General features: G+C 43.0%; 2 protein-coding genes across 2 annotated transcripts in view; one reads left to right on the top strand and one right to left on the bottom strand.

Moving 5' to 3' along the window:
* Nucleotides 1-1,091: 1,091 nt before the first annotated feature.
* On the top strand, nucleotides 1,092-17,297 carry LOC112075926 (protein mono-ADP-ribosyltransferase PARP8-like). The gene is given in 17 exon segments (XM_024142840.2): nucleotides 1,092-1,142; nucleotides 1,285-1,338; nucleotides 1,499-1,594; nucleotides 4,061-4,153; nucleotides 4,362-4,407; nucleotides 4,410-4,486; nucleotides 4,748-4,813; nucleotides 5,055-5,122; nucleotides 7,626-7,647; nucleotides 7,649-7,675; nucleotides 11,809-11,921; nucleotides 12,408-12,480; nucleotides 12,996-13,065; nucleotides 13,636-13,703; nucleotides 13,884-13,953; nucleotides 16,325-16,409; nucleotides 16,876-17,297. Coding segments are annotated over 17 exon segments (1,182 nt in total). The 3' UTR covers nucleotides 16,979-17,297.
* A 4,284-nt stretch (nucleotides 17,298-21,581) lies between these two features.
* si:dkey-3h3.3 (RING_Ubox and Deltex_C domain-containing protein) overlaps nucleotides 21,582-25,948 on the bottom strand; it is an 11,507-nt gene continuing 7,140 nt past the window's right edge. The window contains exons 2-4 of the mRNA XM_024142838.2: nucleotides 23,209-24,186; nucleotides 22,523-22,740; nucleotides 21,582-21,819 (exon numbers count right to left, since the gene is read on the bottom strand). Coding sequence (XP_023998606.1) covers nucleotides 21,750-21,819; nucleotides 22,523-22,740; nucleotides 23,209-24,186 — 1,266 coding nt within the window. The 3' untranslated portion in view covers nucleotides 21,582-21,749. The remainder of the gene's footprint in view (nucleotides 21,820-22,522; nucleotides 22,741-23,208; nucleotides 24,187-25,948) is intronic.

A 25,948-nucleotide genomic window follows, 5' to 3' on the forward strand; every position in this document is an offset into this window, starting at 1 on the left:
TGCAGGTCCTACTGCCTCATCAATGTACTCCATGTTACTGCAGTTCCTATATCTACATCAATCTAATGTGCTCTCCATCGTTACTGCATGAAGTCCTACTCCTCATCAATGTCTCCATCAGTTACTGCAAGGTCCTACTGCCATCAATGCATCCATGTTATCTTGCAGGTCCTACTGCCTCATCAATGCCCCATGTACTGCAGTCCTGCTACCTTCATGTCTCCATGTTACTGCAGGTCCTACTACCTCATCAATCATGTTACGAGTCCTACTACCTTCCATACATGTCTCAGTCTACTGCCTCAGGTCCTACTGCCTCATCAATGCCTCAATGTTACTGGCAGGTCCTATCTGCCATCATCCGAATGGTCCATCTGCATCACTGCTTACTCATTGCCAGGTACCTACTGCCTATCAATGCTCCATGTTACTGCAGGTCCTACTATCATCACCTAATGTCCATGTCACTGGCAGGTCCTTGCTGCCTCATCAATAGCCTCCATGTTACTGCAGTCCTACGACTCATCATGCCCCATGTTACTGCAGGTCCTACTGCCCTCATCAATGCCCCCATGTTACTGCAGTCCTACTGCCTCATCAAATGTCCTCCAGTTACTGAGGTCCTATAAGCCTGTCATCAATGCTCCATGTTACTGCAGTCCTACTGCTCATTCAATGCCTCTCTCCATGTTACTGCAGGTCCTATCTCAACCTTCATCAAATGTTCTCCATGGTTAACTGCAGCGCCTTACTACACTTGCGCTACATCAATCTCCATGTTCTGCAGGTCCTACTGCCTCATTCAAGCTCCCATGTTACTGCAAGTCCTACCTGCCTCATCAATGCCCCGCATGTTATGCAGGTCCTACGACCTCATCAATGATCTCGCCCATTAAGTACTGCAGGTCCTACTGCCTCATCAATGCCCCATGTTACTGCAGGTCTATCTTGACCTCATCAATGTTCTCAATTTAGCTGCAGTTCTACTCACAGCAGTAAACCAAGATGGGCAGAGGCCGCGGACATCTTCAACGGACTCCTGGTGGCTCCGTCTCGAGGGGAGGCGGCTTCTCTCTTACCTGTCAGGGCTCATGCACGGGGATCACTCGCCTCCCGCGCTCGCCACAGCCAACCCACCGCCGGTCAGTAAGGCTGCTGGTGATTGGTTGATCCGAAAGGCCATCCTCTCACGATTGGTTGATCTTGATTTGTCATTAGACACAGGGATTGTTGACCTTTTTTGGATCACAGGCAGGTAACAAACGTCCCTCTCTTCCTTTACAGCCAAACAATGGAGCCAAATCCGTACCAATAAAAGACAGAGGTTTCCTTGTCCAGGTAAATGCTCTCTGAATTTCACCTGAGCTCTTCTTCTATCAATAATATGTTTGTAAACGTTTACTTCAAGTAAATGTGTACATGTAGAAGGAATTGATACGTGTTTATAAACCTAATATGAGCTTTTATCACGTCTTCTAATAATGTCTTCTGTCTTCAGACCGTGGAATATGCTGAGCAGAGGATTCCGGTCCTCAACGAGTTCTGTGTAGTGTGTGATGAAGCTCACGTATTCCAGAACGGACCGATGCTCAGAGTGAGTACCTGTTGAGGGAATTCAATTATTCCTCTATGGACTCATTCATTAAAATCAATCTGTCTATTTATAAGAATTTGTAAGATACTTATTAACATAAAATAGACAGGATACAGTCTTATTTATAAAAAAAAAAGTCACTCACTGCCTTATCTAAACATCTCAGGGCTAAGTTGGGTCAGTTCAACCATAGTTTAACGACCTTTCTGCTTACTTTATAACCCACAGCACAAATCTCTTTCACCAGGCGTGCAGAGTTCAATTAGTTATAGTTTTATCTATATCTAGAAATTGTTTTAGTTATTCTTCACAAKATTCCTAACAGTAGCGTACACACATACTAACACACAGTACACGAATAGTAAAAACAGAGCTATATCCAGTACAGCTAAATCTAACCCCGTAAGGTTTTAAAGTAAGGGGTGGGGTTAACTCCAGTCCTCGAGAGCCTGATTGGTGTCACCGTTTTGACCCCAGTCCCAGCTGACACACCTGACTCCAATAATCACCTTAATCACGATCTTCAGTTTAGAATGCAATTTGATTAATCAGCTGTGTTTGTAAGGGATGGAGAACAACAGTGACACCAATCAGATCCTAGAGGACTGGAGTTAGCCCCACCCCTGTTTTAAAGCATGATGTGATGTTGACACCAACCAGAGAAGTACTCAGTCCTAATGATACGACTATAGGTCACTGTCCTGAGTCCCTAATGGATACGACGTATAAGGTCACTGTCCTGAGTCCTAATGATACGACGATAGGTCACTGTCCTGAGTCCCTAATGATACGACGATAGGTCACTGTCCTGAGTCCCTAATGATACGACGATAGGTCACTGTCCTGAGTCCCTAATGATACGGACGATAGGTCCACTGTCCCTGAGTCCTAATGATAGGACGATAGGTCACTGTCCTGAGTCCTAATGATAGGACGATAGGTCACTGTCCTGAGTCCCTAATGATACGACGAAGGCACTGTCCTGAGTCCTAATGATACGACGATAGGTCACTGTCCTGAGTCCCTAATGATACGACGATAGGTCACTGTCCTGAGTCCCTAATGATACGACGATAGGTCACTGTCCTGAGTCCCTAATGATAGGACGATAGGTCACTGTGCTGAGTCCTAATGATAGGACGATAGGTCACTGTCCTGAGTCCTAATGATCAACTATAGATCACTGTCCTGAGTCCTAATGATACGACTATAGATCACTGTCCTGAGTCCCTATGATACGACGATAGGTCACTGTCCCGAGTCCTAATGATAGGACGATAGGTCACTGTGCTGAGTCCTAATGATACGACGATAGGTCACTGTCCTGAGTCCTAATGATACGACGATAGGTCACTGTCCGAGTCCTAATGATAGGACGATAGGTCACTGTCCTGAGTCCTAATGATACAACTATAGGTCACTGTCCTGAGTCCTAATGATACAACGATAGGCCACTGTGCTGAGTCCTAATGATAGGACGATAGTCACTGTGCTGAGTCCTAATGATAGGACGATAGGTCACTGTGCTGAGTCCTAATGATAGGACGATAGGTCACTGTCCTGAGTCCTAATGATACAACTATAGGTCACTGTCCTGAGTCCTAATGTACAACGATAGGCCACTGTGCTGAGTCCTAATGATAGGACGATAGGTCACTGTCCTGAGTCCCTAATGATAGGACGATAGGTCACTGTCCTGAGTCCTAATGACACGACGATAGGTCACTGTGCTGAGTCCTAATGATACGAGATAGGTCACTGTCCTGAGTCCTAATGATACGACGAAGGTCACTGTCCTGAGTCCCTAATGATACGACGATAGGTCACTGTCCTGAGTCCTAATGATACGACGATAGGTCACTGTCCTGAGTCCTAATGATAGGACGATAGGTCACTGTGCTGAGTCCTAATGATACGACGATAGGTCATTGTCCTGAGTCCTAATGATACGACGATAGGTCACTGTCCTGAGTCCTAATGATAGGACGATAGGCACTGTGCTGAGTCCTAATGATACGACGATAGTCACTGTCCTGAGTCCTGATGATACGACGATAGGTCACTGTCCTGAGTCCCTAATGATACAACTATAGGTCACTGTTCTGAGTCGTAATGACACGACGATAGGTCACTGTTCTGAGTCCTAATGACACGACGATAGGCCACTGTCCTGAGTCTTAATGATACGACGATAGGTCACTGTCCTGAGTCCTAATGATACGACGATACGTCACTGTCCTGAGTCCTAATGATACGACTGAGGTCAGGGCTTGTTATACCAGTAGTACCTGTGGCTGTTTCGGTAGCGTACAGTGGCTGTTTCTGACTAATTTAACCCAAAACAACCTTGTTGCTAATAGCAGCACACTCATTATATCTATATATATGAGTTAGAGGGAGAAATATGCTATAAGGCTAAACAAGAGATCTATCTGAATGATCCTATGTGGTGTGTCCACCCCACAGCCCACAGTGTGTGAGCGGGAACTGTGTGTGTTTGCCTTTCAAACACTGGGGGTGATGAACGAGGCAGCCGACGAGATCGCCACAGGGGCTCAGGTATGCATGCGCGCGCGTGCACATACACATACACACCACACACACACACACAACACACACACACACACACACACACAACACACACACAACACACACACACAAACACACAACACACACACACACACACACACACACACACACACACACACACACACACCACACACACACACACACACACAGCTGGCTGAGTGTCTGTCTCTGGTTCTAGGTGGTGGATCTGTTGGTGTCCATGTGTAGATCTGCTCTAGAGTCTCCAGGAAAGTGGTCATCTTTGAGCCATATCCCTCCGTGGTGGATCCGTGTGACTCCAAGGCACTGGCCTTCAACCCTAGGGTATGGTATACTAACCCTGAACCTACAAACAGCCTTCAACCCCAGGGTATAGCTTTTATCAGCAGCAATTTGATGAATTCCGCAATAAATCCACCCCCCCAAAAAATATAAGATTTATAAGGCTAATCCAGATAGAGACCATTTAGTTGAATATGCAGAGGACTTTAGTTGTTGTTGGTAGATCCTTGCTGAATTTCACTGTGTCCTTTTCTGAAGTGGTTCATAGTGCCTGTGATCCATGATGCTTGTGGTTCATTTCAGAAAAAGGACTATGAGCGAGTGATGAGAGCCCTTGACAGTCTCACCTCTATCAGAGAAATGTCCCAGGTAAATAACCCTTAACCCTTGACAGCCTTACCTCTCCTATGTGTTTAGGACCTAATTCCTCATGTCTCTCATCCTGTCCTATGTGTTTAGGACCTAATTCATTCATCGTGTTTCTCATCTTCATCGTGTTTAGGACCTAATTCATCATGTCTCTCATCCTCTCCTATGTCTCCCCTGTGTGTGTGTGCTGTCCGTTGTACCCATTGAGCCAGTGAGTTAAATGAAGGTTGTTTCTCTACAGGCACCTTACCTGGAGATTAAGAGGCAGATGGACAAGCATGATCCTTTAGCTCACCCCTTACTGACATGGTAAGAACCCCTTACTGCAATGGTAAGAAATCCCCTACTCCCATGGTAGGGATTCCCTACTGCCATGGTAAGAAACCCCTTACTGCCATGGTAAGAAACCCCTTACTGCCATGGTAATAAACCCCTTACTGCAATGGTAAGAACCCCCTTACTGCCATGGTAAGAAATCCAATACTGCATGGTAAGAAACCCCTTACTGCCATGGTAAAGAAACCCCTTACTGCATGGTAAGAAATCCCCTACTGCCATGGTAAGAAATCCCCTACTGCCATGGTAAGAAACCCCCTTACTGCCATGGTAATAAACACCCTTACTGCCATGGCAAGAAATCCCCTACTGCCATGGTAAGAAATCCCATACTGCCATGGTAAGAAACCCTTACTGCCATGGTAGGAAACCCTTACTGCCATGGTAAGAAACCCTTTACTGCCATGGTAATAAACCCCTTACTGCCATGGTAAGAAACCCCTTACTGCCATGGTAAGAAACCCCTACTGCCATGGTAAGAAACCCCTTACTGCCATGGTAAGAAACCCCCTTACTGCCATGGTAAGAAACCCCTTACTGCCATGGTAAGAAACCCCCTTACTGCCATGGTAAGAAACCCCCTAACTGCCATGGTAAGAAACCCCTTACTGCCATGGTAAGAAACCCCCCTTACTGCCATGGTAAGAAACCCCCTTACTGCCATGGTAAGAAACCCCCTTCCTGCATGGTAAGAAACCTCCTTACTGCCATGGTAAGAAACTCCTTACTGCCATGGTAAGAAACCCTTTCTGCCATGGTAATAAACCCCCTTACTGCCATGGTAAGAAACCCCTTACTGCCATGGTAATAAACCCCCTTACTGCCATGGTAAGAAACCCCTTCCTGCCATGGTAAGAAACCCCTTCCTGCCATGTAGAAACACCCTTACTGCCATGGTAATAAACACCCTTACTGCCATGGTAAGAAACCCCCTTACTGCCATGGTAAGAAACCCTTTTGCCATGGTAAGGAAACCCCTTACTGCCATGGTAAGAAACCCCTACTGATGGTAAGAACCCCTTACTGCCATGGTAAGAAACCCCTTACTGCCATGGTAGAAACCCCCTTACTGCCATGGTAAGAAACCCCCTTACTGCCATGGTAAGAAACCCCTACTGCCATGAGTAAGCCCCTTACTGCCATGGTAATAACACCCTTACTGCCATGGTAAGAAACCCCTACTGCATGGTAAGAAACCACCTTACTGCCATGGTAATAAACCCCCTTACGGCCATGGTAATACACCCCCTTACTGCCATGGTATGAAACCCTTACTGCCATGGTAAGGAACCCCCTTCCTGCCATGGTAAGAAAACCTCTTACTGCCAGGTAAGAAACCCCCTTACTGCCATGGTAAGAAACCCCCTTACTGCCATGGTCAGAAACCCCCTTACTGCCATGGTAAGAAACCCCCTTCCTGCCATGGTAAGAAACCCCTACTGCCATGGTAAGAAACCCCTTACTGCCATGGTAAGAACCCTACTGCCATGGTAAGAAACCCCCTTACTGCCATGGTAAGAAACCCCCTTCCTGCCATGGTAAAAAACTCCCTACTGCCATGGTAAGAAACACCCTTACTGCATGGTAATAAACACCCTTACTGCCATGGTAAGAAACCCCCTTACTGCCATGGTAATAAACACCCTTACTGCCATGGTAATAAACACCCTTACTGCCATGGTATGAAACCCTTACTGCCATGGTAATAAACCCCTTACTGCATGGTAAGGAACCCCTTCCTGCCATGGTAAGGAACCCCTTACTCCATGGTAATAACCCCTTACTGCCATGGTAATAAACCCCTTACTGCCATGGTAAGGAACCCCTTCCTGCCATGGTATAACCCCCTTACTGCCATGGTAAGAAACCCCCTTACTGCCATGGTAAGAAACCCCCTTACTGCCATGGTAAGAAACCCCCTTACTGCCATGGTAAAAAGACCCTTTCTGCCATGGTAATAAACCCCTTACTGCCATGGTAATAAACCCCTTACTGCCATGGTAATAAACCCCCTTACTGCCATGGTAAAACCCCTTACTGCCATGGTAAGAAACCCCTTACTGCATGGTAATAAACCCCTTACTGCCATGGTAATAAACCCCCTTACTGCCATGGTAATAAACCCCTTACTGCCATGGTAAGAAACCACCTTACTGCATGGTAATAAACCCCTTACTGCCATGGTAAGAAACCCCTTACTGCCATGGTAAGAAACCCCTTACTGCCATGGTAAGAAACCCCAAAACCAATGTTTTCTGTTAGGCCATTGTCAGCCTGCAATTCAATCAGTAGTCAGAGACATTGACTGTCATATTGAATGTACAGTTAGACCAGGACATGAGACAGTGTATTGATACATTCAACAAAGAGAAAGTGTGAATGACAGTTTAAGTAACAACAGGCCAGTGTAACAGCTGGAGGTATTGTATTGCAAACTGTAAAATGTCTAATGTACCCCTTTTGTTTTTCTGTCTAGGGTGATATCCAGTAACAGATCACAATCATGTCAAACTACCAGTTACCAGAGTGAGTTTTATACATCATTAAGGGAGATTAGAGGAGATTACATAAATAAAATAAAAAATAATAATTTTACCTTTATTTAACTAGGCAAGTCAGGGGAGGGTTTGACCAGGGTTGGCAGTCATTGTAAAATAAGAATTTGTTCTTAATTGACTTGCCTAGTTAAATAAAGGTTAAATAAAATGATAATAAAAACAGGTTGATTATAGAGTGAGGTCGGAAGACAGGCTGATTATAGAGTGAGGTCGGAAGACAGGCTGATTATAGAGTGAGGTCAGAAGACAGGCTGATTATAGAGTGAGGTCAGAAGACAGGCTGATTATAGAGTGAGGTCGGAAGACAGGCTGATTATAGAGTGAGGTCAGAAGACAGGCTGATTATAGAGTGATGTCGGAAGACAGGCTGATTATAGAGTGAGGTCGGAAGACAGGCTGATTATAGAGTGAGGTCAGAAGACAGGATGATTATAGAGTGAGGTCAGAAGACAGGCTGATTATAGAGTGAGGTCGGAAGACAGGCTGATTATAGAGTGAGGTCAGAAGACAGGCTGATTTATGGAGTGAGGTCAGAAGACAGGCTGATTATAGAGTGAGGTCGGAAGACAGGCTGATTATAGAGTGAGGTCAGAAGACAGGCTGATTATAGAGTGAGGTCGGAAGACAGGCTGATTAAGAGTGAGGTCGGAAGACAGGCTGATTATAGAGTGAGGTCGGAAGACAGGCTGATTATAGAGTGAGGTCGGAAGACAGGCTGATTATAGAGTGAGGTCGGAAGACAGGCTGATTATAGAGTGAGGTCAGAAGACAGGCTGATTATGGAGTGAGGTCGGAAGACAGGCTGATTATAGAGTGAAGTCAGAAGACAGGCTGATTATGGAGTGAGGTCGGAAGACAGGCTGATTATAGAGTGAGGTCGGAAGACAGGCTGATTATAGAGTGAGGTCGGAAGACAGGCTGATTATGGAGTGAGGTCGGAAGACAGGCTGATTATAGAGTGAAGTCAGAAGACAGGCTGATTATGGAGTGAGGTCGGAAGACAGGCTGATTATAGAGTGAGGTCGGAAGACAGGCTGATTATAGAGTGAGGTCGGAAGACAGGCTGATTATAGAGTGAGGTCGGAAGACAGGCTGATTATAGAGTGAGGTCGGAAGACAGGCTGATTATAGAGGTGAGGTCGGAAGACAGGCTGATTATAGAGTGAGGTCGGAAGACAGGCTGGTTATAGAGTGAGGTCGGAAGACAGGCTGATTATAGAGTGAGGTCGGAAGACAGGCTGATTATAGAGTGAGGTCGGAAGACAGGCTGATTATAGAGTGAGGTCGGAAGACAGGCTGGTTATAGAGTGAAGTCAGAAGACAGGCTGGTTATAGAGTGAGGTCAGAAGACAGGCTGGTTATAGAGTGAAGTCAGAAGACAGGCTGATAATAGAGTGAGGTCAGAAGACAGGCTGATTATAGAGTGAAGTCAGAAGACAGGCTGATTATAAGTGAGGTCAGAAGACAGGCTGGTTATAGAGTGAAGTCAGAAGACAGGCTGATTATAGAGTGAAGTCAGAAGACAGGCTGGTTATAGAGTGAGGTCGAAGACAGCCTGATTATAGAGTGAGGTCGGAAGACAGGCTGATTATAGAGTGAGGTCAGAAGACAGGCTGATTATAAAGTGAGGTCAGAAGACAGGCTGATTATAGAGTGAGGTCGGAAGACAGGCTGATTATAGAGTGAGGTCGGAAGACAGGCTGATTATAGAGTGAGGTCGGAAGACAGGCTGATTATAAAGTGAGGTCGAGAAGACAGGCTGATTATAGAGTGAGGTCGGAAGACAGGCTGATTATAGAGTGAGGTCAGAAGACAGGCTGATTATAAAGTGAGGTCAGAAGACAGGCTGATTATAGAGTGAGGTCGGAAGACAGGCTGATTATAGAGTGAGGTCGGAAGACAGGCTGATACAAGAGTGAGGTCGGAAGACAGGCTGATTATAGAGTGAGGTCGGAAGACAGCTGATTAGAGTAGTCGAAGACAGGCTGATTATAGAGTGAGGTCGGAAGACAGGCTGATTATAGAGTGAGGTCGGAAGACAGGCTGATTATAGAGTGAGGTCGGAAGACAGGCTGATTATAGAGTGAGGTCGGAAGACAGGCTGGTTATAGAGTGAGGTCGGAAGACAGGCTGATTATAGAGTGAGGTCGGAAGACAGGCTGATTATAGAGTGAGGTCGGAAGACAGGCTGATTATAGAGTGAGGTCGGAAGACAGGCTGGTTATAGAGTGAAGTCAGAAGACAGGCTGGTTATAGAGTGAGGTCAGAAGACAGGCTGGTTATAGAGTGAAGTCAGAAGACAGGCTGATTATAGAGTGAGGTCAGAAGACAGGCTGATTATAGAGTGAAGTCAGAAGACAGGCTGATTAGAGTGAGGTCAGAAGACAGGCTGGTTATAGAGTGAAGTCAGAAGACAGGCTGATTATAGAGTGAAGTCAGAAGACAGGCTGGTTATAGAGTGAGGTGAAGACAGGCTGATTATGAGATGAGGTCGGAAGACAGGCTGATTTAGAGTGAGGTCAGAAGACAGGCTGATTATAAAGTGAGGTCAGAAGACAGGCTGATTATAGAGTGAGGTCGGAAGACAGGCTGATTATAGAGTGAGGTCGGAAGACAGGCTGATTAAGAGTGAGGTCGGAAGACAGGCTGATTATAAAAGTGAGGTCAGAAGACAGGCTGATTATAGAGTGAGGTCGGAAGACAGGCTGATTATAGAGTGAGGTCAGAAGACAGGCTGATTATAAAGTGAGGTCAGAAGACAGGCTGATTATAGAGTGAGGTCGGAAGACAGGCTGATTATAGAGTGAGGTCGGAAGACAGGCTGATCATAGAGTGAGGTCAGAAGACAGGCTGATTATAAAGTGAGGTCAGAAGACAGGCTGATTATAGAGTGAGGTCGGAAGACAGGCTGATTATAGAGTGAGGTCGGAAGACAGGCTGATCATAGAGTGAGGTCAGAAGACAGGCTGATTATAAAGAGGTAGAAGACAGGCTGATTATAGAGTGAGGTCGGAAGACAGGCTGATTATAGAGTGAGGAAGAACAGGCTGATATAAAGTGAGGTCAGAAGACAGGCTGATTATAGAGTGAGGTCGGAAGACAGGCTGATTATAGAGTGAGGTCAGAAGACAGGCTGATTATAAAGTGAGGTCAGAAGACAGGCTGATTATAGAGTGAGGTCGGAAGACAGGCTGATTAGAGTGAGGTCGAAGACAGGCTGATCATAGAGTGAGGTCAGAAGACAGGCTGATTATAAAGTGAGGTCGAAGACAGGCTGATTATAGAGTGAGGTCGGAAGACAGGCTGATTATAGAGTGAGGTCGGAAGACAGGCTGATCATAGAGTGAGGTCAAAAGACAGGCTGATTATAAAGTGAGGTCAGAAGACAGGCTGATTATAGAGTGAATGTGGTGTCCCAAATCGTACCCTATTCCCTATATAGTGCACTACTTTATATAACAGCCCTATTCCCTATATAGTGCGCTACTTTATACTATAGCCTTATTCCCTAAATAGTGCACTTCTTTATTCTACAGCCCTATTCCCTATATAGTGCACTACTTTATACTACAGCCCTATTCCCTATATAGTGCACTACTTTATACTACAGCCCTATTCCCTATATAGTGCACTACTTTATACTACAGCCCTATTCCTATATAGTGCACTACTTTATACTACAGCCCTATCCCTATATAGTGCACTACTTTATACTACAGGCCTATTCCCTATATAGTCCAATTTGTAAGTCGCTCTGGATAAGAGCGTCTGCTAAATGACTTAAATGTAAATGTAAATGTAGTGCACTACTTTATACTACAGCCCTATTCCCTATATAGTGCACTACTTTATACTACTGCCCTATTCCTATTATAGTGCACTACTTTATACTACAGCCTTATCCCTATATAGTGCACTACAGCCCTATTCCCTATATAGTGCACTACTTTACACTACAGCCTATCCCTATATAGTGCACTACTTTTTCCTACAGCCCTATACATCCCATATAGTGCACTACTTTTGACCTGCTCTATAATAGGGAATAGGGTGCCATTTGGGACACCTATAAGTGTTGTTGTCTCTCTGTCACCACTGCAGCAGCTGAAGTTCATGCACACCCTGCATCAGTTCCTACTACTCAGCAGTCCTCCTGCCAAAGAGTCCAACTTCAGAGCTGCCAAAAACCTCTTTGGGAGCACCTTCGCTTTCCAGTATGTTCCCTTTTTAATATATATATATATATATATATATATATATATATATTATATAGCAGATGGGGATATAGTACAAAATCAGTTAATAACTAGATTTGTTGGGTCATTTCAAGAAAGCTAAATATAGAGATGTGTTTTTGGTTGTTGAGTCGATTTAGACCATGCCAATTTCAAGTTTAAATATCGGGAAAATAAATAAATATATATATGTATTTCAGGATATGTTGGTAACATTAGCTGGTCTTTCTTTGTTTTGTTCCCCCTCAGTAACATCATCATTCATATGCTCATGAAGGCACAACAGTGCACTTCATGTTTTGAAGTATTTTTTTTGATCTTACACTTGTTTTAAAAGTCTTCTATCGTACACTATGTTTCTGAAACATGTTTTTAAAATCACTTTTTCATTTGAGAATCACTTTTTATTTCATTAACACAGTAGATAATGTATTGGATAATTAATAATGACGTTTCTCTCTTCAGTGGTTCTCACATAGAAAATTGGCACTCCATTTTGAGGAATGGTTTGGTGGTTGCATCCAACACAAGACTTCAGGTAAAAACATTTTGTTTTGTTTTAATCTAATAATTGTTTATCAGCCTTTTAAAAAGCACAATCTGTGATTTCAACTTCCTGAGACTACTGTGTATTGTAAACTGTAGGTCTGAGTAAATGTAATAACCCTTCAAGACCTGAACACCAACAGTATTCACTCCAAATCACACTGTTACTAGAGCTGTGATGAKACCAGGATCSCAATATTTTGTCCYTGCCAAAAATGAAAACATGAAGAAGACAAAACTCYTRGGTCCTTTTAAAAAGCTGCTGTATGTAATATATTGTGTGTGCTATAGCCTGGATAATAAACACATGTAATTCTGGATGACAATGTGTTTGTTTCCAACATTAAGGCCGTTTTTCCTAAACAAGTTAAATCTGCTTTTTGTTTTGTATCGCGATACCGTCCCGGCCCTAACCGTTACCATACATATTTAAAATATGTTGCATATATTTTGCATGTTATCTCTGCAGACTAAACACATCTAATAGTTTTGGTTGTCTGTCGGCAGCTCCATGGCGCCATCTACGGGAGTGGAATCTATATCAGCCCAATGTCAAGCATATCATTTGGTTACTCAGGTACCCAGAAAACCAATTTACAGGAATTTGTAATCTTTGTAATTGTAATCTTTGTAATTCATTTTAAAAGTAGACTCAGCGAAATGACGTTACCACGAGCAGCGCCGCAGATATTGAGATGAGCGAGATGCAAGACTTTGCTCTSACACAGTATCTGCYCATGTGCACGGGTTGGCTTTAAGAGGTTACAGCGTGGTTGCCAGGGCACCAAAACAGAGGGACAAGTTGAGCCTCGCCCTTCAACGCTCTTAGTAGTTGTGGAAATTGATCCCCATTTATGCTATTTACTTTGTGCGTCTGTCATATCGCTGAGCCTTTAATACGTGAATTACACATTGTGTGACTGACTCTGTTTTCCTACCAGAGTCATTAAAGTTACAATGTAACGGTTAAAACTCTGTCGTATGTGAACCAAGACACTGTGACCGACATGTTCTTTCTGCACAATAAAGTCAAGATTCATTTACTCTCCTGTTTCTTGTTGAAAACGTGCCGGTTTCAGAGTAGAGCAGTGTCTGATTTGCAGACAAATGTTGCCCTGATTGTTATTATAACGTCTCTCCATTTTAGGGATGAACAAAAAACAGCAGAAAGTTACTTCGAAAGACGAAAATGCTACAAACAAGACCAACGTACAGGTAATCATAATAACATTCCCCAAACTTCTGTACGGTGTTAAAACTGGGGAAATTAACGTTGTATTCACTTCTGTACGGTGTTAAAACTGGGGAAATGAACGTTGTATTCACTTCTGTACGGTACGGTGTTAAAACTGGGGAAATGAACGTTGTATTCACTAAAGTTGTGTCCTTTTGCAGTCAACAAAGAAAGGACAGCAGCCCCAGTTTTTGCAAAGTCGGAACTTGAAGTGCATAGCCTTATGTGAAGGTACGTATGTGCTCTGGGCTGGAGTAACCACAGAACAACCATGGTATGTGTGTTCTGGGCTGGAGTAACCACAGAACAACCATGGTATGTGCTCTGGGCTGGGGTAACCACAGAACAACCATGGTATGTGTGTTCTGGGCTGGAGTAACCACAGAACAACCACGGGATGTGCTCTGGGCTGGGGTAACCACAGAACAACCACGGTATGTGTGCTCTGGGCTGGAGTAACCACAGAACAACCAGGTTATGTGTGCTCTGGGCTGGGGTCTTCACCACAGAACAACCAGGGTATGTGTGCTCTGGGCTGGGGTCTTCACCACAGAACAACCATGGTATGTGTGTTCTGGGCTGGGGTAACAACAGAACAACCATGGTATGTGTGTTCTCGGCTGGAGTAACCACAGAACAACCATGTTATGTGTGTTCTGGGCTGGGGTAACCACAGAACAACCATGGTATGTGTGCTCTGGGCTGGAGTAACCACAGAACAACCATGGTATGTGTGTTCTAGGCTGGGGTAACCACAGAACAACCATGGTATGTGTGCTCTGGGCTGGAGTAATGTCAAAGTGGAATTATGTTTTTCGAAATGTGTTACAAATTAATAAAAAATGAAAAGCTAAATGTCTTGAGTCAATAAGTATTCAACCCCTTTGTTATGGCAAGGAGCCTGAATAGGTTTAGGAGTAAAAATGTGCATAACAAGTCACATAATAAGTTGCATGGACTCACTCTGTGTGCAATAATAGTGTTTAACATGATACCTCATCTCTGTACTACCCACATTCAATTATCTGTAAGGTACCTCAGTCGAGCAGTGAATCCCAAACACTGATTCAACTACAAAGACCAGGGAGGTTTTTCTATGCCTCACAAAGAAGGGCACCTATTGGTAGATGGGTGAACATCCCTTTGAGCTTGGTGAAGTTATTAATTACACTTTGGATGGTGTATCAATACGCCCAGTCACTACACAGATACAGGGGTCCTTCCTAACTCAGTTGCCGGAGAGGAAGGAAACCGCTCAGGGATTTCACCATGAGGCCAATGGTGACTTTAAAACAGTAACAGAGTTTAATGGCTGTGATAGGAGAAAACTGAGGATGGATCAACAGCATTGTAGTTACTCCACAATACTAACCTAATGGACAAGAGAGAAAACAAAGTAGCATTTACAGAATAACAGTATTCCAAAATATGCATCCTGTTTGCAACAAAGTAATACTGCCAAAATAAATGTGGCAAAGCCATTCACTTTTTGTCCTGAATATAAAGTGTTATGTTTGGGGAAAATCCAATACAACAAATTACTGAGTACCACTCTCCATATTTTCAAGCATAGTGGTGGCTGCATCATGTTATGAAATGCTTGTAATCGTTAAGAACTGGAGTTTTTCCAGGATAAAAAAAGTAACAGAATGGAGCTAAGCACACGCTAAATTCTAGAGGAAAACCTGGTTCAGGCTGATTTCCACCAGACACTGGGAGATGAATTCACCTTTCAGCAGAACAATAACCTAAAACAAATTTGATGTCATCCATTTTGAGTTCAGSTTGTAACGCAACAAAATGTGGAATAAATGGCTACACTTTCTGAAACCACTGCATGTGAACTCTATTTCAATATATGTGTATTTAGTTTATTTCCAAAATGCTATATCCACCAATTTTTCACATGTCTACCTTTTTCATGAGAAAGTATTGCTTACCTGTGTGTACAATATTACTATTCACAGATTTTTTTTAAAATTCATAAGCCTTTTTTAAACATCGAATACACTACAAGGTTGCATTTCCTACTGTGCAGTTAAATTCTCAGCAACACAGGTGATCAAATTAAAATCCTACATCTGTATAGATCCATTGTTTAGCTGGAATAGAATGTTCYTTTCCTGTATAATTGACTGAGATATGTGGTTATCTTAAGATGAATGTAAGTCACTCAGGATAAGCGCATCGGCTAAATGTAAATGTTTTGCATACAGATCTCATTACTGTATTGAATATAATTTTTATTTTATTTTTTACAAATGTATTATTTGAACAGTTCTTTATTAAAAATGTAGTTATTTGTTACATTTGACTGTGTAAAACCTAGCAGTACTTATTTCTGAGAGTGAGGCGGATATACCGTATAGAATTTTGCCAAACAAAATGATCATTTGTCTCTGAAATGAAACCAAGTGATACGATTTTAAACAAACACAACTGTCATTGAACAACACCATGTCATGATTAGATAGTGTGGGGAGAAAAAAAAACCACAAGATTTAATTTCTTTAAACAATAAATGCTAATTTACTAACATTTCTGAAAATTAATATATAGCATTTTTTTGTTGTTGCACTAAACTCTTTATGTCCTCTTCCAGTAATCACATCCCCTGACCTGCACAAACACGGAGACATCTGGGTCGTTCCCAACACTGATCATGTCTGTACACGCTTCTTCTTTGTGTAAGTAGGCTCAAACAGTATCCCTTGCAGTAGTTATTGGACGGTATGCCCTTTATTGACATCCCTTACAGTGGTCTCAATTCATCAAGCAGACTAGGGGTTAGGGTAGAAGACTAGGGGTTAGGGTAGAAGACTAGGGGGTTAGGGTAGCAGACTAGGGGTTAAGGTAGAAGACTAGGGGTTAGGGTAGAAGACTAGGGGTTAGGGTAGAAGACTAGGGGTTAGGGTAGCAGACTAGGGTTAAGGTAGAAGACTGGGGTTAGGGTAGCAGACTAGGGTTAAAGGTCCTTTAAAGAAAATAGATGTTTGTTATTAAAGAAATAACACATACCAGTATTTGATAATACTAGTGAATAAACATTTACGTTTGACATTTTCCAAGAGTTTTATTAATAGCTCGAGTTCCCACAGGGAATTTGTTCTGGGTACTGAGAAGTGGTGTTCTTGTGTGATTCTTCTGGCCCAGTTATGAAGATGGCCAGGTGGGAGATACGAGCATCAACACACAAGACGCTGGCATCCATCGAGAGATCCTACGAGTCATCGGCAACCAGACCGCCACYGGATGAACAACACAGAAATACTGCTGACTCTCCTCCACCTCTCAGCTCAAAGCTGGATTTTAGAGCTGCGGAGGCCCGTCGTACAAAGTGTTTCCTTCCGATCAACGCAGAGAACACACAAACAACTTCAAAGTTTGAAATCCTCAAAGAAATAGCTACAGTGAAACCCACCACACATATTTACAACTGAAACACAACAAAACTCGAGGGAAGAACACATTTTGCTAAGTTTCTAAATACTATGAAGAATCCTGTTTTTCCTGAAGACACAGTACGTCTCTGTTTGACTGATAAGTTTCTAAATACTATGAAGAATCCTGTTTTTCCTGAAGACACAGTACGTCTCTATTTGATTCATTGGGACGATTTCATTCTTGTAGAGAACATTTAAAACGGTAAAACTCTTTGGTGAATATTTTGAGACTTTTTGCTAGTAGATGTGGGCCTTTTCGGGAAAAATAACTAGGAAAAAGTTCCTTCCTGTCTAGGAAAAAGTTCCTTCCTTTCTAGGAAAAAGGTCCCATCCATCTGACCTGGTTTACTATAGAGTTGTACCTTTTTAAAGTACAATGTATACTGAAGGTGTTGATATGCACTGTTTCTTAATGCTATATTCTTGTTCCAACAACTGGTTCATAACCTGAAAAACTACAACTTATTTTACACTTGATTATTTTTGGTGTGGGTGTGTATGTACACACACACACACACACACACACACACACACACACACACACACACACACACAGTACCAGTCAAAAGTTTGGACACAACAACTCATTCCAGGGTTTTTCTTTATTTTGACTATTTTCTACATTGTAGAATAATAGTGAAGACATCAAAACTATGAAATAACACATATGGAATCATGTAGTAACCAAAAAAAGTGTTCAACAAATAAAAATGTATTTTAATATTTAAGATTCTTCAAAGTAGCCACCCTTTGCCTTCATGACATCTTTGCACACTCTTGGCATTCTCTCAACCAGCTTCACCTGGAATGCTTTTCCAACAGTCTTGAAGGAGTTCCCACATATGCTGAACACTTGGCTGCTTTTCCTTCACTCTGCTGTCCAACACATCCCTAACCATCTCAATTGGGTTGAGGTCGGGGGATTGTGGAGGCCAGGTCATCTGATGCAGCACTCCATCACTCTCCTTCTTGGTCAAATAGCCCTTACACAGTCTGGAGGTGTGTTGGGTCATTGTCCTCTTAAAAAACAAGTAATAGTGCCACTAAGCCCAAACCAGATGGGATGGCGTATCACTGCAGAATGCTGTGGTAACCATGCGGGTTAAGTGTGCCTTGAATTTTAAATAAATCACAGACAGTGTCATCAGCAAAGCACCATCACACCTCCTCCTCCATGCATCACGGTGGGAACCACACATGCAGAGATCAACCGTTCATCTACTCTGCGTCTCACAAAGACACGGCGGTTGGAACCAAAAATCTCTAATTTGGACTCCTACCAAAGGACAGATTTCCACTGGTCTAATGTCCATTGCTCATATTTCATGGCCCAAGCAAGTCTCTTCTTCTTATTGGTGTCCTTTAGTWGTGGTTTCTTTGCAGCAATTAGACCATGAAGGTCTGATTCACACAGTCTCCTCTGAACAATTGATGTTGAGATGTGTCTGTTACTTGAACTCTGTGAAGCATTTATTTGGCCTGRAATTTGTGAGGCTGGTAACTCTAATGAACTTATCCTCTGCAGCAGAGGTAACTCTGGGTCTTCCTTTCCTGTGGCGGTCCTCAAGAGAACCAGTTTTATCATAGTGCTTGATGGTTTTTGCGACTGCTTTTGAAGAAACTTTCAAAGTTCTTGACATTTTCCCTATTCACTGACCTTCATGTCTTAAAGTAATGATGGACTGCCGTTTCTCTTTGCCTTTTTGAGCTGTTCTTGCCAAATAGGTATTTTACCAAACAGGGCTATCTTCTGTTTACCACCCCTACCTTGTCACAACAGAAATGATTGGTTCAAACGCATTAAGGAAAGAAATTCCACATTCACTTTTAACAAGGCATACCTGTTAATTGAAATTCATTCCAGGTGACAACCTCATGAAGCTGGTTGAGAGAATGCCAAGAGTGTGCAAAGCTGTCATGGCAAAGGATTTATTTATTTACTACATGATTCCATAGTTTTGATGTCTTCACTATTATTCTACAATGTAGAATAAAGAAAAACCCTTGAATGAGTAGGCGTGTCCAAACTTTTGACTGGTACTGTGTGTGTGTATATATATATACACACACACACACGTTATATTGGTAACCATTCCATGTAGACTGAGGCACACAGCGATATAATGAGTAGAATCGACATTAAGGTCAGGATTCAATCACGACTGCGGATGATCTGCATTTTAGCTCAGTTGACATTTTAAAGGTAATTTCCCATTCGAGCCGACATCTGCAGKGTTTACTTAGGCCATCTCCTCGATCGCGGTAACATTGCCTTTAAATGGTGCATAGCCCAAAATGGCCGATCGGATTGAATCCTGGTGTAAGAGCTTTGACTGACACGTCAAAAAAATGAGCGAAAATGTATGCTGTGTTAATTTAGGAAGTAGATCCATTTCCTTCACATATCATACCGAYAAATGTATATATTGGTTTCTTCTCCTTTTTATTGGGGGTCTACTGGTTTACAATGGCAAAGACTTTGATTCCAGTCAAGAATTTATACATATTACTGTATGGATGTGATCCATCTGCCAATTCAAAAGTTCCACGCACTTACCACTCACAACTAGTTCAACACCTATTTTCAAAAATAAAACATTTCAAATTGATATTTGTACTTTTGATTTAAAACTATGGGTGGATGTATAATCGACACCCCAATCTAAAATAAATTTTTTAAATAGGTTTTATTTTGTTATGGGGCTTCTATACATATTAAGCATTGGTGTTTACTGCTTGTTGTTTATATATATTGCTGTGATTTTAATGACCAATCAGAGCTCAGATTGATGTATACTAACCCTTGTCTTCACTGTAAGTGATATATTTCTAAGAATGGATGTTAGTTTAAAGTAGACATTGGTCATAGAGGACACCAACCACTCTGTACATGGTACAAGTCTTAAGTTTCCTAAAAAAACAGTACTGTAAACAGGTCATATTTTTTTTTWAATAAAACAAAAATGAATGACTAATGATTTTACCATTTTAAATATATGTCAGGTTTATTGTAACAAATATAAAACACAGACGGGGAGTTAATTAGCAACACATTGTTCATTTGTATTCRATAATTCAGTGGCCAAATCACATTAATATGATTTAATAATAATATTGTTTTAATATCGGTCGTGGTAATACCAACCTGACCAATACATACAGTGAAGCACAGGTGGACGTTGGTTTCGTGACTTGGTTTAAGATTCCAAAGACTAATATGTTTTCATAATCTGTATTACTGACATTATAGAATATCTTGACATTTTTAGCAGTACCACACAGTATCATGTATCTAATGAAAGGGTATATTGTTGCACCTGGAAGCACATAATCAAGTGTACCAAGGGATGACATCATGAATATCCATAAAAATAAAKTKAAAAGGAACTCAAAAGTACAAATTTAAGTCAAATATTTCARAGGAAATGTTAATCAGTTGGAGATGAGCAATATGATGGTCAGCGGTATATTTTGATTTTGATCTCATCTGTTTTGTGAGTTTCTTTTATCTGGATGTCTTTGTATTTTTAAGTATTATGTTATTATGCTACTTAGCATTTGGTGCCTTATAGACATGAATTAATGGTAATATAACAATACATACTGAATATATTGTCACAACAAGAAGGCCAAATATTTTCTGTATTGAGTTTTTATGGCTTTTTCTTTATTCTGCAAATGAATTCAGCTTTTTGGGGCTTTTTACAAGTTATGAAAATAGTAGCTTATGTACTTGTTTATGTTCAATAAATTAAAACTTGCTGAGAAACCACAATTTGTTAATTTCTTTACTCAGAATGGTTTCTGTAAGTGGGAGTTGGATGGAGATGGGGGGGGGGGATGGGATTATTTTTTTGTTATTTTATTACATCTTAAACTCYGTGTATTTCTTAGTGTTGTTTTCTTTTGAGTGGCAGCCTACAAATAAAACTTTGGTCAAGGTTTTTGTTTTTTCAGCACGTCAGCACGTAGGGCACACCGAGTGGTGTCACCTCGTTAGTATGTGTTACACTTATGCTGGTTGCCGTCTCGTTAGTGGTAAGATGTTTTACCTGTGCTGGCCCAGGTGATATTTAAGAGTGGCTAGCCCAGTGCTCTGGTTGTCTTGAGAGATGTGGAGGGTTAACACCTTTTAGTTGGCGCTCCCTGTGTGATTTCTACACAAACATTCCTTTGTCTGATCTCCCTGTTTTTTGTGTTTTGCTCACCTTTTTGTTTTGTTTTCCTGTCTTTAWGTTTGGTGTGGCCTTTTGTTTGCCTCTTCTCGGCAGATCTAGTGGGCGCTCATGGTGGGTGTCGTTAGTACGGTGGGTGTCGTTAGTTTTCCAGTTGTTGATGCTAGTCAACTCTCAGTGTACAGAGTGTCTTCCAGTACCCCTCCTAAAAACCTGTTTTGTTCTGATTATCAGTGACTGTTAAGTTCCTCTTCTGTTTCTTGTTGGGGAACGTAACAATCCTGATTTCACAAATGTAATATCAGTAACACAAGAGTTAACCGAGAGCAGCTGTGTGTACCACATGTATTCGTGACCTCTTTTTCTTCATTCTTGCATATCGGTAGTTGCGAGACATGRAGACGAGATGTCAATAGATCCCCTTGACCTTCAGTTCATCCTGTAGACGTCTCAGGTAGTCAGGGTCAGGGTAACCATAGCTGGGAAACCATGGATATAAAAACAAAACTTAAATTCATAACTACTGTCTCCCCCTTTTTTTGAGTTTGTACTTCCTATAATGGAATTTAAGGGAACGCTTCAATCGTGCAGCTCTAATGCAGTATAATGCATTGAAAGACATGTTATGAGAATTTATAACCCCCCTTTTTTATAATTAAGCAATAAGGCCCAGGGGGGGTTGTGGTATATGGACAATATAGAAGMTTGGTGGCACCTTAATTGTGGAAAACGGACTTGTGGTAACGGCTGGAGCGAAATACYTGGAATGGTATCAAATACATCAAACARYCGGTTTCCGTGCGTTTGAGTCCATTCCATCRGCTCCGTTCCAGCCATTATTATGAGCCGTCCTCCCCTGGCCGATTTACCGCCACGCAACGCGGGGTGCCTGGACACAGCCCTTAGCCGTGGTATATTGGCCATACAGCACAAACCCCCGAGGTGCCTTCTATTGCTATTATAAACTGGTTACCAATGTAATTAGAACAGTAGAAATACATGTTTTGTCATAGCCTTGGTATATGGTCTGATATACCACGGCTGTCAACCAATTAGAATTCAAGGATCGGACCACCCAGTTTATAAATGTCTTGTAATTAGCTCATTATGCGTGTAAGTCACGCATTACAATATGTAACCCATTCTACAGAATGYAGTGCATCCCATCCATACTGTACTTACCAACTGGTGCCTCCGCTTCTGGAGGTTTTATGGTGGATATCGTTCCACGTGACCATGTTTTCCATGCCTGTGGTGGAAGATCGGCCAATAGTGAACGTGAGTCGCTGCTCGAAGGCCCTGGCCAGGAGAGCCAGAACATTCCTACCCTCTGAGGAATCTGGGAGATACGCTGTACGTGATGCACCATGGTAAGTCTGACCCGGGTTGGGATGCTCCTCCTACGTGACCAAGTCAGTAAGAGTATAACGTAAGAGGATCGACATGAGCAAGGCTTTGTGTAGATTTTTAGCATCTTGATCACGTAAAAGGGTGGGTGCTTGGGGATGCAAGGTGATTAGTAGAATATGTGTTTCTGGGCATCGCCTCGTTGAAGGAAGGACATTCGCTAGGAAGGATGTAAATTAGGAAGGATGTAAATTAGGAAGGATGTAAATTAGGAAGGATGAAAACTAGGAAGGATGTAAACTAGGAAGGATGTAAACTAGGAAGGATGAAAACTAGGAAGGATGTAAACTAGGAAGGATGTAAACTAGGAAGGATGTAAACTAGGAAGGATGTGAACTAGGAAGGTTGTAAACTAGGAAGGATGTAAACTAGGAAGGATGTAAATTAGAAGTGCTGTGCATGTTATGTGCCCATGGTAGAATAGTGGCTTCGTATGTAGTTTGAATGTTTAACTCGTTTACCTTCTGTATTCCACTTGGAATGTGGTACTGAATCACGATTGTTCCATACGTCTCATATCCAGACAAACAAGATCTTTCCTTAGTAACAGTCATAGTACCGCCATTTGGCTGCGTCCCTTTCAATTCCCCATAGACTGCCCCACAGGTTGGACAGACAGGTTTGGTCTTGAACGCCTGCTCCAGACAGCCTCTACAGAACGAGTGTTTACATTTCAACGTCTCCTTTGTGTTCTCTTTAATGGCGTCCAGACAAATCGGACATGACTCTTCTTCCTCGTCCGACTGCTTGTTGCGCGTAGTACCAGAGGCTCGGGCGCTAACTCTCTGGGGTGTCAGGGGTCGTTGTGATGTCACGGCGGAACTGGAACAGCGCCGTAGAAAATCCTCCAATAGCACAATATGTATATAACGCCCTGTCACTGTAATGTTGTCTTTACTGGGGCTTCCTTCAATCAAAAGTTCAGGAAACTGTCCCTGCAAGCTTTTGTAGTGTTGTGGATCCAACCTGTAAGTCTTCACTTTCAGATCTGTAGCGAGTCTCTGATAGAACGTGACAAAGCGCTCTCTGGCGAAATGAACCCGAACCGGGTCTTTTCTGTGGCTTTGAAAGGTCACCACCATTTTGTCACCAGGTTTATTAATTAAGACGTCTTCCCCTTGGATTCTCTTCAGCTCCTTTGAGCATCTCTGTTGGATAAAGTCCCAAACGACTCCAACTATCGGCACTGGTTTCACTGAAGTAGGTGACRGAGAACGCTGTTGGTGACGAAGAGGACTGTCTCTGAGATTGGGGGCAGCAACATATCTGTCTAGACTTGACATCTTCACAAATAGGTCCTCTATTTCATCAAATGATCCCTGCACTTCGTAATGCAAGGTTCCTGTAACGCGGTTACCACGTTCAGTGAGAATGTACTTCACCTGGTTAGGCTCTATGAAAGTGTTTGGATCTACAGTGAGAGTAACATCTGAAAATACCTGGAAAAACACGAAGGGTTCAGCAAGTCAATATGTAAATGAGTGTGGCATAAATAGTACAATGACAGATGGATCATTATTAGGCCTAAATGCCGGTTTCTGACCAAACCCGCACTGTAAAATACATCTAGTTGTTTCAACGAAATACTAATAAAGAACTGAATCCAGAGACTCTTTTTTTGGTTTGTTTTTCTCAACTTTTCGGTCAAAGTGTTACCTTCGGAGCATCTTACCAAAATCAAAAAGAGGCTATGAGACACAGAGGGTATCGAGTTGAACAAGAAAAGCCATATCTCAGACTGGAATAAAAAGATAAAAGAATAAGATGGCAAAGAAACACGAGACACTGCGGACTCAGAGGAACTCTGCCTAGACAGGGAGCATCCTGGATGTCTACCTCGTCGACTGTTTTGTTCGTACGTTGAACTGGACAGAAAGGAAGCTCTGCCTAAAATTGGCCAGCACCCTGGAGCAGCCTCTTCACTGCTTGACGTTCGAACGACTGGACAGACGGATCTGCTAGAAGGCGCAGTTTCCTGGAGTCAGCCTCTTCTCACTGTGTGACGGTTGTTGCACTGGACATGGCCACGAGGAACTTAGGCCTAGAACAGGGCCAGCACCTCTGGATCCCTCTTCACTTTGACGTTGTGACTGGACAGAGGAACTCTGCCTAGAAGGCCAGCATCCCGGAGTCCGCCTCTTCACTGTTGACGTTGAAGACTGAGACAGAGGAACTCTGCCTAAGAGAGGCCCGCATCCTGGAGTCACCTCTTCACTGTTGACGTTGTGATGGACAGAGGAACTCTGCCTAGAAGCCAGCATCCCGGAGTCGCCTCTTCACTGTTGACGTTGAGACTGGACAGAGGAACTCTGCCTAGAAGGCCAGCATCCCGGAGTCGCCTCTTTCACTGTTGACGTGAGACTGGACAGAGGAACTCTGCCTAGAAGGCCAGCATCCTGGAGTCACCTCTTCACTGTTGACGTTGAGACTGGACAGAGGAACTCTGCCTAGAAGCCAGCATCCCTGGAGTCACCTCTCACTGTTGACGTTGAATGGACAGAGGAACTCTGCCTAGAAGGCCAGCATCCGGAGTCGCCCTTCACCTGTTGACGTTGAGACTGGGACAGAGGAACTCTGCCTAGAGAGGCCATGCATCCGGAGATCACCCTTCAGCTGTTGACGGTTGAGACTAGAGCGAGAGAGGCAATCTGCCTAGAAGGCCAGACAATCCTGGAGCACCTCTTTCACTGTTGACGTTGGACGGAACAGAGGAACTCTGCCTAAGAAGGCCAGCATCCCGGAGTCGCCTCTTCCCTGTTGACGTTGAGACTGGATAGAGGAACCTTGCCTAGAAGGCCAGATCCTGGAGTCACCCTCTTCACGTTGACGTTGAGACTGGACAGAGAGAACCTCTGCCTAGAAGGCAGCATCATGGAGTCACCTCTTCACTGTGAACGGTTGTAGACTGGACAGAGAGACTCTGCCTAGAAGGCCAGCATCCTGGGAGTCGCATCTTCATGTTGACGTTGAGACGCTGTTATAGGCGGGTACATAAATTGTATATCGAAGCATATCAGATACATGATGAGCTGGCGCTCATGTTTCTCAAACTATACCACTCTAATGTACTTGTTCCTTCTTGCTCAGTTGTGCATTAGTAACAACAACGTGCCATTGGAACACAGGAATGATGGTTGCTGATAATGGGCCTCTGTACGTCTATGTAGATCAGCATCCGTTTCCAAGCTACACTATAGCATA

Source organism: Salvelinus sp. IW2-2015, unplaced genomic scaffold (genome assembly GCF_002910315.2).
Source record: "Salvelinus sp. IW2-2015 unplaced genomic scaffold, ASM291031v2 Un_scaffold3471, whole genome shotgun sequence".
Classification (NCBI taxonomy): Eukaryota; Metazoa; Chordata; class Actinopteri; order Salmoniformes; family Salmonidae; genus Salvelinus; species Salvelinus sp. IW2-2015.